General features: G+C 54.4%; 5 protein-coding genes across 5 annotated transcripts; 1 reads left to right on the forward strand and 4 right to left on the reverse strand.

Moving 5' to 3' along the window:
* Positions 1–1,004: 1,004 nt before the first annotated feature.
* BBK36DRAFT_1133604 (hypothetical protein) lies at positions 1,005–4,189 on the reverse strand (the record flags this gene model as incomplete). The annotated part of the gene is made up of 3 exons (XM_024892106.1): positions 1,005–1,174; positions 1,232–2,819; positions 2,888–4,189. The coding sequence occupies 3 exons, from the start codon at positions 4,187–4,189 to the stop codon at positions 1,005–1,007; spliced, it is 3,060 nt and encodes a 1,019-aa protein (XP_024747763.1).
* Positions 4,190–5,014: 825 nt separating this feature from the next.
* Positions 5,015–7,592, reverse strand: BBK36DRAFT_1179531 (glycosyltransferase family 66 protein; the record flags this gene model as incomplete). The annotated part of the gene is made up of 5 exons (XM_024896177.1): positions 7,434–7,592; positions 7,276–7,299; positions 6,535–7,209; positions 5,340–6,471; positions 5,015–5,285 (listed from the first exon to the last, which is right to left on the reverse strand). Exons 1-5 carry the CDS (start codon positions 7,561–7,563, stop codon positions 5,015–5,017), a joined length of 2,232 nt encoding a protein of 743 aa, XP_024747764.1. The 5' UTR covers positions 7,564–7,592.
* Positions 7,593–8,231: 639 nt separating this feature from the next.
* Positions 8,232–9,091, reverse strand: BBK36DRAFT_1136128 (hypothetical protein). The gene is made up of 3 exons (XM_024892870.1): positions 8,944–9,091; positions 8,625–8,808; positions 8,232–8,468 (listed from the first exon to the last, which is right to left on the reverse strand). The coding sequence occupies exons 1-3, from the start codon at positions 8,962–8,964 to the stop codon at positions 8,395–8,397; spliced, it is 279 nt and encodes a 92-aa protein (XP_024747765.1). The 5' UTR covers positions 8,965–9,091; the 3' UTR covers positions 8,232–8,394.
* Positions 9,092–9,578: 487 nt separating this feature from the next.
* Positions 9,579–11,964, forward strand: BBK36DRAFT_1136129 (WD40 repeat-like protein). The gene is made up of 2 exons (XM_024892871.1): positions 9,579–9,778; positions 9,851–11,964. Exons 1-2 carry the CDS (start codon positions 9,653–9,655, stop codon positions 11,819–11,821), a joined length of 2,097 nt encoding a protein of 698 aa, XP_024747766.1. The 5' UTR covers positions 9,579–9,652; the 3' UTR covers positions 11,822–11,964.
* A 525-nt stretch (positions 11,965–12,489) lies between these two features.
* Positions 12,490–13,602, reverse strand: BBK36DRAFT_1179542 (Aldo/keto reductase; the record flags this gene model as incomplete). Its single annotated transcript, XM_024896178.1, has 3 exons — positions 12,490–12,855; positions 12,922–13,493; positions 13,551–13,602. The coding sequence occupies 3 exons, from the start codon at positions 13,600–13,602 to the stop codon at positions 12,490–12,492; spliced, it is 990 nt and encodes a 329-aa protein (XP_024747767.1).
* Positions 13,603–13,924: the final 322 nt, after the last annotated feature.

Genomic DNA, 13,924 nt, shown 5'->3' on the forward strand with positions numbered 1-13,924 from the left:
TGTATCTTGTCTTTCCTCTGCCTCTTATGTTGTTTTCTTTATAGATGAAACAAAAAGGGACGCCCGAGTTGGATGGATGGATGGATGGATGGATGGCCGGGACTGGATGGATGGAATTAGGACAGGATCTGTGGGGGAAGGACAATATCTGGCGACATATTGACTTGTCATGAGCGCTGTTCATGCACAAACATGGCATATACCACATAGGCGTTGCAAAATCCCCGAATTTATTAGACCGTTTGGCTAGCTAATGCAATCTCAATCGCAAAAACAAATCACATCTCTCTGCTGCCTCCCTTGGCCCTGACGTTGACGTTGGCCACTCTCTAACGAAAGCCTCCCTTGATCCTGGCGCTGAAGTCGACCACCACGTGATGGAAAAACCCCCCCTTTGCTCGACAAGCCCAGAGCGAACCCTGCTCGGACAGTCAAAGAGTCAATTCCACCATTGTTCCCCCCCAAACGTATCCATCGTCACCAATGTGGAACAAGTATCAGCATACCAAAACTTCCTCGCCCGGGACGAGAGCAATGGCGTAGCGCTGAGTATTCCTTCACCCATGCGTAACCTTCTCAATGTGATAAGACGGAAAGGTGGAAAGAGGAAAGAGAAAAAGAAAAAGGAGAAAAGTACAGTGTACCATGAAAAAACACAAAGAGATAGAGCCGCATAACGCACCAAAAAAAACCAGAGATACAAGGAAGGAAGAATACCAAAGGAAAATATCGAACGAATCAAGCGCAAAAGGCAAAATATAAAAAGAAAAGAACTGAGCATGGCGACGCAAAAGCAGCTCTGGCCTGTCAGACATCGTTCCGAATTTACGGTAAAGATTTCATACAAATTAACAAGCGGTTGATCCCACAGCAAACAAGGCGGTTAGTAGAAAAAGGGGGGAAAAAAGAAGGAAAGAGAAAAGAAAAAATGACACAGATACATGGTGGTTGCATAGCAAATCCGAATTACTGTCAGGCTGCAACTTTTCACATTTCCCACAAGCTTAATCAAGAGATGGCGTGTCAAGGCTGCTGTTGCTGAGATCATTCTCTTCGTCGGAGTCGCCATCTGTTTCGGATCCGGCAATGCGGTCCAAGTCGTCTTCCACAGAATCAGGGGACGAGCTAGTGGCGGTATTGCTGGTCGACTTGGGAGAGATCTCAATGTTGAACTCTGAAATACTGTTAGCTAGAGGACGAGGTAGGACAGATCATGACCTTATCAGCCTACCGATCATGCTGGGCTTCTTTGCCGGCGAACTGTCGGGGGAATCCGGCTCCTCAATGATGGGTTCAGGGATCCAATACGGCGTCGGCCTGGGCGCCTTTGTCGTTGTGCTTTTATACTCTTTTGCCCATTTGCCGGGAGTGCGGCGGGGTTGAGTGCCGAAGGAGCAATAGCTGCTCAGATCCGGAAAGCTTCGTTTGCGAGGTTGATAGTAAGGATTGGAACTCGGCTGAGAATAGTCACTGTAGTCCTGACTGTACGAAGAGTCTTCTCGCATTGTATGACATTCGGGGTCATACCAAGAGGAGAAGGTACTCCAGGGCGATGGCTTCCTGAACGTGGACTCGTCGGCTTGCCCTCCCCCGTAAGACGACGAGTAAGAATAACTCCAGCCATTGCCGGGGGATCCAGCAAACGTTTGATGTTGTGGGCCAGAATTGGGGGACTTGGGAGACTTTTGGGATTCTGAGCCCTCCTTGGTACTGGGCTGTCCCGGGCTGCTGCGAGTTGTATGAAGCGGTGGCGGCACTCCTGTAGCCCCCATTCCAATACCACCGGAGCCATAATTGAAGGTCGAGCGGGCACCAGGCCGATATCCAGTGAAACTTTCGGTGCTTGGGGACGTGGGACTGTGATACGCCGAGGGAGTCGAGTACCAGTAATTCCCAGCATTGGATGTAGGGGGCAGCCACGAAGCCGCGGGGCTGTCCTTGGAAAAGGCTCCTCTGTAGCTTCTCTCCGGGATGGTTTCGTTCGCTTCGTCCTCTGCGGCAACAGAGGATGGTACGCCGTGAGACGTCTGATGTCTCGAGTAATAGCCGCCCGATGACTTGACTGGCGAGGTTCCGTATATGCCCACACGGCTGGGTATAGTATCTTCGTCTGGTTTGATATCTTCTTCGACAACCTGGGCATGAGAGGAGGCGTTGCTCGATGTACGAGAGTCTGAGAATCGGATGTCAACTTTTGGCCTGAACTTCACAGACTTGCTTCCGATGGAATGAGCCGAGTCATCAGTGAAAGTCTGCCCTTCGGTAGAGCCGTCAGATGTTTCTTGGGGACTACCAGGCTTAGCAGCCTTTGTAGAGTGATGAGCACGGTTCTCCTGAGAGTACTGCTTGCCAGGCGTAGTTGGATCGGTCTGTGTTTCTCCAAATGGCAGCTTCGTTTCTTGGGTGGGCGAAACAACATCCTCAACGTAAGGGGGCTGATACTTGGGCGTGGGCGGAGTATCAGGGGAGCTGCAGTATTGACTGCCGGGGCTAGTCAGCGGGCTTCTCTGCGCTCGCCTCTGGGTTGTTCCAGCATGGCGAACTGGGTAGTACGGAGAATCGGGTGAAGAGTTCGAGGGGCTCAGCTGGGGACCGCTCGTCGAGAGCTTCAGCGGTTGTGGAATCTTTTTCTTCTCCCGAGGGTGAACTTGTTCGCTCGTTTCGCTGTGTGCCGAAAACAACAAGACGTCTGGTTGATCCTCCTGGTCACTCATCTCTTGCGTTGGCCCAAATGCATTGATGAATTTGCTGCCCTGAGCCTGATCGCGCGCGGCGCCGTAGTGGGATGCACCGTTCTTGTTGGGACGGCTTCCAGGATTCTGCAATTGACTTTCCGTTAGTCTCGCTCTGATGTATGTCTTTGCAGGGCGGCGGTCAAAGTACTCACAAAGTTCACCATGGAGACATCAGCAATAGTCTCGGCAGATCGAACTTCCTCGATGCATACCGAGCAGTAGTTTGGAAAAGGTGTATCGCCTCTGGAGATTGGATGGTTGCGATGAAACTCCTTTGACCTAGCAGCTCCGCAGCCATAGCAGAAGTGATACTTTGAGTCCCCATTCTCGACTTTCTCTTCAAAGCAGTCTTCGCAATAGTTCATGGAAGGATTGCCTCCTGGGATGAGGGGATGCTTGTTGTGATAGTCGGGAGAGCGAACATTGCCGCAGCCGGTACACAGGTGATGGCGAATTGTCCTCTTGTGGCTTTTGTCTTGCTGCGCAGCGGCCTGCGGCTGAGCTGGTGTGGACTTCGAATCGTGAGTCGTAGGAACATCCGAAGCCTCTGACTCCTTTCGCGTCTCCATGCCCAACAGCGAATTCAATTTGGTGTTGAGTTTGGTCTGTAGAGTCGACAAGGTGCTCTTCAAAGCAACATCCTCTGGGTGCTGAGACAGCTTCATAATCACTTCGTCAAGCTTGCTCTGAATATCTTGGACTTGCTGGGAAACCAAACCGGACGGTTGGGGGGTTGCGTGAGCATTGGCAGCGGGTTTTGGGGTCATGGGAAAGGGTGCGTATTGGTGGCCACCAGCAACAGGATCACTGGGTACAGGCGAGTAATATTGAGGCGGCGGAGGGTACACGGACACCGCGGGATAAGCAAACACAGGCTGATAGCCGCCAATGCTGGGATGAAGAGGCCTGGTGGAAGCGTCTGGAGCAGCGAAACTAGCACCTTGCTGGGCGTAATTGGGGACTGCGCGAGGGAAAGTGGCCGAAGCCGGGATGGCAAAGGCGGGAGAGGGAGCCCTGAACGAGGCTGGGCTCGAGGAGGCCCTCTCACGAGCCTTGGAGGACTTGGACTCCCGCCGCGAAGCTCGTCGCATTGGGGGCGGCTCTTGGTCGGCGGGCTTCAGATGGTCGTTGGGGGACGAAGCTTGAACAGCAGCTGCGTGTTCCTTGGCGTGAAGCTGATGGCGAGGCTTGAAGAGCTTGCGAGCCTTTGGCGTCTCGTCGGCGTCGGGAGTGTCTGATCGGGTGATGTCTGGTTGAGAAAGGAGGGAGGACTCGTCTTCGCCGGCGTCGTATTGGACTCGGACGCCCTGCGTGTGGATCTCCTCCTGGGCCACCTCTCGTTCTGCACGTTCAAAGTCACGGCGCGTGGGTATATTGAAAGCAAGAGTGAGGAGATCGACTTCATTGTCATCTGCAGGGTTCTTGCGTCGGTTCTTCTTGCTGCTTCCACCCATTGTGCCGGGGACCTGAATAGGTGAAGAGTGAGGCGAGGTGGAATTCGAGAGGGCGATTGTTATCCAGAGGTGGAAACCAATAGGGTATTGTTATCCAGAGGACAAAAAAGGGGGAGAAAAGCGAAACAATTGAATGAATGGTAGAGGAAGTGAGGTGGAGGTGGAGGTCGAAGGTTGTCAGAGAAGGAAGTCGGGAGGAGAAGAGGCGAGAGCGGAGGAGACGGAAAGTGAGTGGAAGAGAGAAGAGGGAAAGTGAGAAAAAAAGTGAGATGAAAGTGAAGCGAAGGTGACTTGGGATGAAAAAGCGCGACTGGAAGAATTATTCTAGATGTGCTGTGGAAGCGAATTGTGTGCCAGCTGGCGAGCCCCTTCCGCCTGTGCCCTCGCAGCTGTCAAGGCTGTCACCACGAGGCCCAAGCTTTTATTCGGTGGAAGTTGACAGTATCAAATCTCGAGAGGATTGTGCAGTCAAAGACTGGATGGAATAGATCTAGTACATCCGACTGATGTTGTCTGTTGATGAAGGTGCCTCGACGTGATCCAGCGAGATAGGGGTAAACCATCGGACGTGTTCATAAACTCTGGATCTGGACATATGAACTGAATCGTAACATCAGCTTCGGCCTTGCACACCAGTCACAGTCAAGAGCAAGAGACGACAATCGTCTCGTGAATATGATCTCTTCAGACAATAGAATTGATATACACTCTAGACTAGGTAGCTGCTGCCTAGATAATACGGAAGCACTCGAGCCCCAGCCTTCTTTTTGTTGGCTTCTGTGAGCCTCCCTTAGATATCCCTCCGTAAACACACGTTTAGTCTTTTCAATCCACGCGAAGCACACGGGCGCCCCTCTTCTTGGTGGGCTTCTTCTTCTTCTGGCCGCGCTCAAAGGCTGCGGCATTGGCATGGTCACGACCAATGTTGTCCAGGTCCTTGACCTTGTAGATGCGAATGATCCAGTTCTCGCTGGTAAAAGCCTCCTCAATCGTGTTGAGAACAGGCCCCTGGTCGGGTATTCGGACGCCACGGACTCTATCAGCGGCCTGCCCAGCAGGGAATAGAGAGGCGTAGTTGTAGTACGACATCTTGTACCTAAGCTCGTCGTTAGCATTGAGCGACCTCGTTTCTCTACTTTGGTCCACTTACATCAAGCTGTTCTTCATGGTCTCGGTGGCACCTTCATCAACACGGTACTCTCCCTGAGGAGTGAAAAAGTCTCGCTCTTTGACCTCCTCGGGCCAAATGCCTTCAGCGATGCGGACCATCCACAAGAACTTGTTGATATCATCGCCAGAGTAGCCCAAGAGGCCACCGAAGACGACGAGGATGTAGTCCACTTCGTGCTGCCTCATAATGGGGTAGCTGACCTCTTCTCTTGAGCTCATTGCCTTGCCGACGGTAGCAATGTGGGTGTTGTTCCAGGTGTTGTTGTCGACCAGCGTAGGGCGGTCGGCCATGCCACCGATCTGGTAGCCGTAGTCCCACCAGGACATGATTTTGGCATCCTCCTTGGTGTTTTGGCGCAGCCACTGGTAAGCCTCCCGGTAATCGTCAATGATGTGCTGACTTCCATCCGGCATACGGCTGGCAAGAACCACTGAGGGCGAGGAGTAGGCGTTTGAGGTGACCCAGGTGCAGTGAGAGACAAACATCAGGAGGTAGACGAGCATCGATCCAGACACCATCACCTTGGTGAGGTTGCTGTAAATGCCGACAGTGGGCTTGTCGCTTCCGCGGAGACCGCCCTTGGCCTTCTTTGGCGCCTCCTGCTCTTCCTCGACGGGAACAGGCGTCTTCCAGGAGAGGTAGGTGTCGAGAATCTGAGAGGCTGCCATGGCGGCGGCAACACAGACGACGGGCGTGAGCGTGAGCATCAGACGTACCATGACGCCGGCGAAGTAGCTTCCAAACAAAGCATACACGACGACGAAGACGTGCTCGTCCTTGAGATCCTGGAAGCACAGATAGACACCGGCGGGGAAGAGCCAGATAAGGAAGTTCAAGTCGAAGAAGAAGGACGGCCAGGCGGTGGGCTGATGCTCAGAGACGGAGGCGATGATGGGAATGTGGATCTTGGCATAACCAGTGTCCCACAGCGAGTAGAAGCGTCCGCTCCAGGGAGCAATGTAGCCCAGAGAAGTGAGCGCGACGAGACCAAGCAGACCGAGTCCAAAGGTCGCCACGAGGATCGTGACAAGGAAGGTCTGGAACTGGCGCCCAGAAATAGCAGATCGCACATATTGGATGAAACCAATGAGCTGGATGAAGCCGAAGATGCCTAAGGAAACAATGTTAGTTGATACATATTGACGCCAGCATCACGGACAGCGAATGCTCATACCGAGAGCGGGCATATGCTCGCTGGTCTTGATGGGCAGGAAGCCGACGAAAGGAATCTGCATGCTGGCCAATGTTCCCAGGGCATACCAGGTGGTGTAGCTGACGTAGAGGCGAGTGCTGTATCGGCCCATGCAGATGAGGACCAGCGCATGGACGGGCAGCAGACAGGTAATGAAGGCGTATCCACCCCACGAGGCCACCATGTATCCGTAGAAGAGCGCGCAGAGGGCTCCCCAGAGCATGGATCCCAGCTTCAGGGCCTTGATCCACAGGTAAAAGGTGAAGACGAGGAGGAAGATGGCAATGGCCTCGTTGTCGTAGCTGCCGGCGACGGATCGCGAAATGTAACCCGGCGCGATGCCCATGAAGACGGCAGCCAGGAGGCCGGCAGATGGCGACGTCGTCATCTCGTTGGTCAGAAGGTATGTGGCAAACGCAGTCAGGCCTGAGCAGGCCGGCGCAAGCAGGACACAGATGTTGCGGATGTCGACGGGGACTGTCAGCGTCCTGAGGGCGTGGTAGATGGCGCCGCTGGTGACCATGAGGCCGGGATACAGGGTGCCTCCGGTGACTCGGCCAAGAGGATGCCATGTTCGGTCGTCGAACCAGTCCCAGAACTTGTGGAAGCCATTTGCGACGAGGTACTTTGTTGCGCGGAAGTTGAACCAGGGATCGACTAGATGTGGTTTGTTAGTCTGCGGCGTCTGGACGGACCATGGATGGCATGGTGTATGTCACTAACATTCGTGGATGATGCTTTCAAATCCTGGTACAAGGCAAGTCAGCAAGCTTCTCTAGACTCTGGAGACCACCACGGCGGCAATTGGGCAACGCAATTGGGCTGATGCTGCAGCATCGCATCGCCAAACAGCCTGGCCGCTGGCTGGAGGAGCAGCTTACGAATAACCGAGAAGAGACGGCTGGAGATGGCGGCGGCGGCAATGAAGCACAGAATGACAACCCGGAGCAGCGTCCGCGTGCTGTCGGTGGTGTAGCCTACGGCGGGCCCTTGGGGGGATTTTGCCGCCATTGTGGCTACTGGTGTCGAGGGTGAATCTCAGTTTGATGGAGATTCTTCGATCTGACCCTCAGAAGCCGCGCGCAGGTGGTCTGTGGTGAGGACAGCTTGGAGCTTTCTTTATCAAGGTGCTACGTATGTCAAGAACGCTGTGGGGCAGAGCCGGGGTCCGGTGTTTTCCCGGGGCGGCAGTTTCAGCATGTTATCACACACGAGTGTCTTGGAGCTTCATGCGCCAATTGGAAAAGTGGAAACGGGCATGAATGAGAGTTGAAGCTGTGGGAAGCTGTCTTGAGTTTGTCAGATGTTGCTCGGGATCTTTGAGGGAAGAGAGACCGTGTGATCTCGTGCTTTGGTACATCTTTAACGACGGTATGTAAAAGAAAGATAAGAGTCAAAACATCCGTTGGTGCGAGATATCGTTCCACCTCGTTGATACTGCACCTCTCGATGATATCAACTGCTATTCTCGCAGTCGCAGGGCTCCTCTCATATGCATGGGGAAACCGTCAGTCATGGGGATCTACTGCTTCTCACAGTCTTGGCGATACTTTGTAGCTTTTCTTTTTTCCATTTTGAAACGTCTAATTGCGCATATTTTTACATGGTACAGCTCACCAAAAACAAAAAAAGACCCCAGGAAACCTCTATGCAGCGGCGCCATGTGTAATTTCAGATATACACTGCCTTTGCAGTCTGTGGTGTCTCATTACGCCTCTCAAGGCTTTTTTGCGTCTCCTCGACGACCAGATTTTGTTCGCCCGAATCTCTCTCTCACTCGCTTTTCAGCATGCATCTCTTGCTTTGCTCAGCACCCCTCCATCAGCCCGCGCTTTGGTTCGGTCAAGGGTTCTCCTTGGAGATCTTCAGTAGGTATTTCTCGAGGTCAAATTCCGGGCTGTTGACATCCGTAGCGGCTATTCCAGAGTTAGCTTTGCTGGTCCAAATCCTGACATGTGCATCCCCTATCCCCTCCCCCCCTCCATCCCGTGGGCCGGCTTGCAATAACCCCGCGGGGGAGAAAGGAGACAAAGGAGACAGGCGCCATGCCACCCCCTCGCAAATGTGCGTACCATCATTCTCTGCTGCCGCGGCCGGCTTCGTCTTCTTCGCGTACTCGGCCTTGGCCTGCTCTATCAGCTTCTGCTTCTGCTCGTACTCGTGCTGCGCGTGCTGAGCTCGCTGTGTCGCAGTGATTGTGCGCTGGTGGGAGAAGCCGTAGAAGACGCCAAAGGCGAGGGCGGACCACCGGAGGACCTGGAATCACACTTGAATCAGCCTTGCGTCGCCAAGGGAGGGCCAATTGCACGCGGGCGGCGCAGGGTCGAGGCCGATGCGGGACGGCTGCGGTTGGGCTCTGCGAGGGTGAGGACTGCAAATGCAAGAACGTACGTTGACTCCCGTTGACGACATGGTAAAAATCGCAGGTCGCGCGGCTGCTGCAGACAGAGTTCGGGGAGAGCGGGCGGATCTGGGGGGTCGACAATGGCCGTCGAGGAACCCGGGCGAAGAGGTCGAGGGAATTGTTGCGTCGGCTGGGGGACTGGGACTGGGCCTGGGATGAAGATTTGAAAATGTCCTCGGGAAAAGTCGCACCTCAGTTTTTCCAGGCCCGGACGGCCGCTGCTGGCCCGGCTCCAGGCCTGGGCTCCAGCACTAGCAGGCGCTGCAGTCACGTGCTGCCAGCGCTGGCCGCAGGTCCACGGTGACCAGACGTTAGGCGATAAGCTCAATGGACGGCAATCGCCTCTAGCTGCCGATACCGACAGACAGAGGGCCAGTGCCTACTGTACGGTGAACGGCAGGCTTCTGTGGTTCCCAAATACATATTCCTACAGAGGATGGAAAAGGAGTGACCCGACCAGATCGCTGTCCTCACCACCTCATTCTTCCATTACTCAACCGCTTCCCTTCATTTCATGTCATCCCTCTGCAAAACTGCCCAACGCCTTACTACTCGGACCCCGCCCCCCTCTGAAGCGCTGTCTTGCTGCGAAACCCTCCGTGGCGCCGTGGCTTGACCTCCCTCCTTGATCCGGCGCACCTTGGCCTCACCCTCCTGTTCTGGCGAGTCCCGCGATGGGACTTGGGCGAAATCACGATGCAGCAACGTCGAGAAGAGATTCTTGCCAAAAAGGCGAAGCTCGCAGAGCTTAAGCGCCAGAGGGAGCTTCGGGCTTCCAACCAGACGCCGTACAACCGCACTGGCATGAGCTCGCCCAGCGAGGTTTGTCCTTTCTTCAGCCCGTTCGCCCAATGTTGACCTTGCGCGCGTCCGCTGACAGACTGTTTGACACAGCTCGTATCACCAACACCCCGAGGCGACAGTCGCCGCGAGATCGAAACCCTGATTGACAGCTTGGTCGGTAGTAGCAGGCCCAGCTCCATCGGGACCGGACCCCCTGGATCGCCTGCGCCCCGTGGAAGCAGGCCGAATAGTGTGCTCAGCGGCGGCGAAATCAGCAATGTGACCTCCGAATGGACGGCGTCCCTGACCGGACAAGGTGGACAAGCGACGCCGGGCCCTACCCCTGTGGCGCTGAATCTTACCACGGTGCCTCTGACTACCGTGTACGAGTGCCCGCCGAGTCCTGTCAAGGAGGTCTTTTCCTACAGCAAAGGTGTACAGACGACGGATGACTGGGCTACGCCGACCAGAACAAGGGCTCAATCGATTGCCTCTGATGCAGACGACTTCGTGACATCAACGCCGAACAAACGGCTAAGCAGAAAGGAGCGGGATCGAGAGGAGGAGCTGCGCCAGAAAATCCGACAAGAGGTGGAAGAAGAGCTGCGGGCGACCAAAGAGCGCATGGCCGAGGGCGCTGCGGCAGCCCAGCCCTTTTCCACACACAACTATCCGATCAGAGAACTTACTGCCGAAGAACTGGAAGCCGTCACCCACTCGGACGAATTTGTCGATTTCCTGGAGCAGTCGACAAAGGTGATTGAGAGGGCCCTGGACCAGGAGACATATGATATTCTTACCGACTACGCCCTGCATGGCAAGGATCTCGAAGACAAAGACGAAGAAAGCGGCAACACGGGAGGCAAGGGGGCGCATCGAGTCAAGGAGGTGACGCAGTTCTTCGATGATCGTTGGTCTAAAAAGCGAATGATCAGTGGAATAGACTTTTCTCCCAAATTCAACGAGCTCGTGCTCGCGTCCTACACCAAGAATCCAACAGCACCCCACGAACCCGATGGCCTCGTCCAGGTCTGGAACGTCCACATGCACAACCGGCCGGAGTATGTCTTCACCGCCCAGTCCGATATCCTTACGGCAAAGTTCTCGCCCTACCATCCGAACCTCATTGTTGGCGGCTCGTACAGCGGCCAGGTCCTGCTATGGGATACTCGAGCCAAGTCTGCGCCGGTGCAAAAGACACCGTTGACGGGCTACGGCCACGCACACCCAATCTACTGCGTGGACATTGTGGGTACGCAGAACGCCAATAATATCATCTCATGTTCCACAGACGGCGTTGTCTGCGGCTGGAGCATGGACGTGTTTGCGCAGCCACAAGAGCTGCTCGAGTTGAAGAATCCCAGCCAGGCAAAGGTGGCGGTCGAAGATGTCAGCCCTACCTGTCTATCATTTCCCCAGACGGACCCCACATTCTTCCTCGTCGGAAGCGAAGAGGGCACAATATTCCCCTGCCACCGATACGACCGCGCCGGCGCCAAGGCCGGTGTCGACAAGAAGATCAGCTACAAGGGGCATGCGGCCCCTGTCATGTCGGTTGACTTCCACCCCGCCAGGGGCCCCGTGGATCTCGGCGACTTGGCCATCTCGTCGTCGCTGGACTGGAGCGTCAAGCTCTGGAAGATTCGTGCTCCTGCGGCCACGTCGACGATTGGTGCTGGGGATGGTGCCATCTCACCGCTGATAGATTTTGTCCGCGAGGACGTTGTCTACGATGCCAGGTGGTCACCTGTGAAGCCCAGCGTCTTCGCCCTCGTGGACGGAGCGGGATGGCTGGAGTTCTGGGACATTGCCATAGACACGGAGGAGCCGGTATCGAGAATCTCACCGAGCAGCCGGAAAGATGGTAGGACGATGCTATCCAAGAGCTTAAATAAGCTGGCTTGGGAGCCCAACGACGGCAAACGCGTGGCCACCGGAGGCATCGACGGCTCCCTTACCGTCTTTGAAGTGGCGAGCGGCTTGGGCGGCAAGGAAGGACTGAAGAATGAAGAATGGGCCAATGTGAAGAAGCTTGTCAACAGGGTGGAGGCCGTGGGCATGAATGGAGCGATGATGGTTTAGCATTTCTTCTTTTTTCTTTCCCCCTTTTTGGTTTATGGCATGCATGGCACCCTTTAATGTTCCTTTTCTTGGTATCCTTATGTGCAATGACTGATGACGGTGAGCTTCTATGTATACCCCTAGACCAGTGTGAGGTAGAAGAGATTATGAGCAACGATTATTTTTGAGGTGTAAGCTTTCTTCAGGATTTCTATCCTACCTTGATGGCTGTCTTTACAGTTTCCCAGTATCTGACAGGGGTTGAAGTGGTGAGGATTAAGTTCTCAGCTACCCGCTTTCTTAGTGTCACGTGAGCCTCCATAGACGAGATATTTTACCCGCAGCAGACCTTTTTGCCTTCTTTCTGAACACTTCTTCACTCGCCTAACACGAAATGACTCTTCGGACTGGCGCTTGGCTGACTCAATTGAGGATGCAATGGCATGGATAGAGTAAGTTTGAACCATTATACGCTCCTTTCTTTGTGTCGACCTGCACCATGATGTATTCATTTCGATGAATTCTGCAATGCTCAAGGTCATCTTGGCTCAAGCCAATTTGACCGTCTGTGGACAATTTCACCCCTGACCTCTTGATTTCACAACGCTCTGCTTGCTTGTCGATTGAACTTTATATGTGCTGTTTCTAACATACATAATCAGACGCTGGTAAAAGAAGCAACTGCTCGTCTAGGTGCTGATGGGCACGCCGGGAGGGTAGCGAGCGCCAGCCACGTCAAATGACTCGACAATGGTGTCGATCTTCTTCACCTCCTCCTCCGTCAGCTCGATAAGCTTCGAGTTCTCCTTGACACGTTCGACGGTAGTCGCGCCGGGGATGGGGATGATGGTTGGTCGACCGGGCCGCTTGCCCTGACCGTGCACCCACGCAATGGCGAGCTGGGCCGGAGTGCAGCCCTTCTCCTTGGCGAGGCTCTCGACGTGGTTGACCAGCTTCATGTTGTGCTCAAAGGCCTCCTTCTGGAAGCGCGGGAACGAAGCAATAAAGCCGAGGACCTTGACTTCTTGAGGGTCCTTGAACCTACCGGCGAGCATCTGCGGTTTATGGAGTCAGCTAATCTGTATGCGGCGAGTGGTTTCGAGTAGAGAGATTGAACTTACTCCTCGTCCAATGGGAGAGTAGGCGGTGATGGGGATGTCGTGTTCGGCACAAGCCGCGGCAACACCGTTGGTAAGGATATCCGGAGAAAACATGCTCAGCTCGACCTCGACGGTACCGATCTTGGCAATCTTGGCCGCTTCGTGGATGGTCTGGGCGCTGACCTCAGAAAGCGCGATGGCACCAAGCTTGCCCGTGTCGATGTACTCCTTCTGGATGACTCCAAAGGTCACTTCGAGGGGAGTGTTGGGGTCACGTCTCGTGCAGCTGAAGAGGTCCAGCTTCTTGACGCCTCCGAGCTGGTTGAGGATGTTGTCGAGTGAGCGTCGGATGCCCTCGGGAGATCCGTCGAGCTTGTGCGTCTTGAGGTCCGCTCCGCCCTTGATGATGAGCGTGACCTTGTCGGCGTCCTCTGGGTACTTGGTGAAGTATGCCTTGAGCAGCGTCATGGAGTTCCACTCGGGAGTGCCGTAGAACTCGCCGCCGTTCCAGAGGGTCATGCCATTTTCAACTGCTGTCTTGAGAGCGGCAATGGCCTGGTCCACAGGGGTAGGCTCTGGTCGCCAAGTGAAGCCTGAAGGAAATGTCAGTAACAGGAAGAACTTTTTCCTTCATGTTCGTTCCGACTCACCCATGAGGCCGTAGCCGATGGGGCCAACTTCTCTGCCGATAACCGTAGGCATCTTGCTCTGTGTTGTTTTATATGAATCGAATAGTTCTAAGTGAAGCACAAGCGAAGCTGTCGGGAGCAAAAGGATAGTCTTCTTAGAAGCTCTTACCAATGTCTCTCCACTCTTGCCTCAAAAACAACTCATTCTCCTAAGCATCCCACCTCTCTATATAGTAGAACGACTATCGCCATCCAGCCCCGCTGCTTGTTCAGCAATTTGCGACAATGATGTAACGACACCATACTTCCCCTTTGGGCAATCGGATATAACGACGCGGCTTTCTGCATACTATTCACTTTATCCCGACGGCGCAAACCCGATCCTCTGCCCAGCC

Source organism: Trichoderma citrinoviride, assembly GCF_003025115.1.
Source record: "Trichoderma citrinoviride strain TUCIM 6016 unplaced genomic scaffold BBK36scaffold_11, whole genome shotgun sequence".
Classification (NCBI taxonomy): domain Eukaryota; kingdom Fungi; phylum Ascomycota; class Sordariomycetes; order Hypocreales; family Hypocreaceae; genus Trichoderma; species Trichoderma citrinoviride.

Bases quoted from the DNA above. Each gene is read 5' to 3' on its own strand.
- BBK36DRAFT_1136128 (XM_024892870.1), bottom strand. From the start codon at position 8,964: ATGTCGTCAACGGGAGTCAAC. The intron at 8,809-8,943 runs GTACGTTCTTGC...GTGTGATTCCAG, and splicing joins TGTCGTCAACGGGAGTCAAC to GTCCTCCGGTGGTCCGCCCT. The intron at 8,469-8,624 runs GTACGCACATTT...ACTCTGGAATAG, and splicing joins CGCGGCAGCAGAGAATGATG to CCGCTACGGATGTCAACAGC.
- BBK36DRAFT_1136129 (XM_024892871.1), top strand. From the start codon at position 9,653: ATGCAGCAACGTCGAGAAGAGATTCTTGCCAAAAAGGCGAAGCTCGCA. The intron at 9,779-9,850 runs GTTTGTCCTTTC...TGTTTGACACAG, and splicing joins GCATGAGCTCGCCCAGCGAG to CTCGTATCACCAACACCCCG.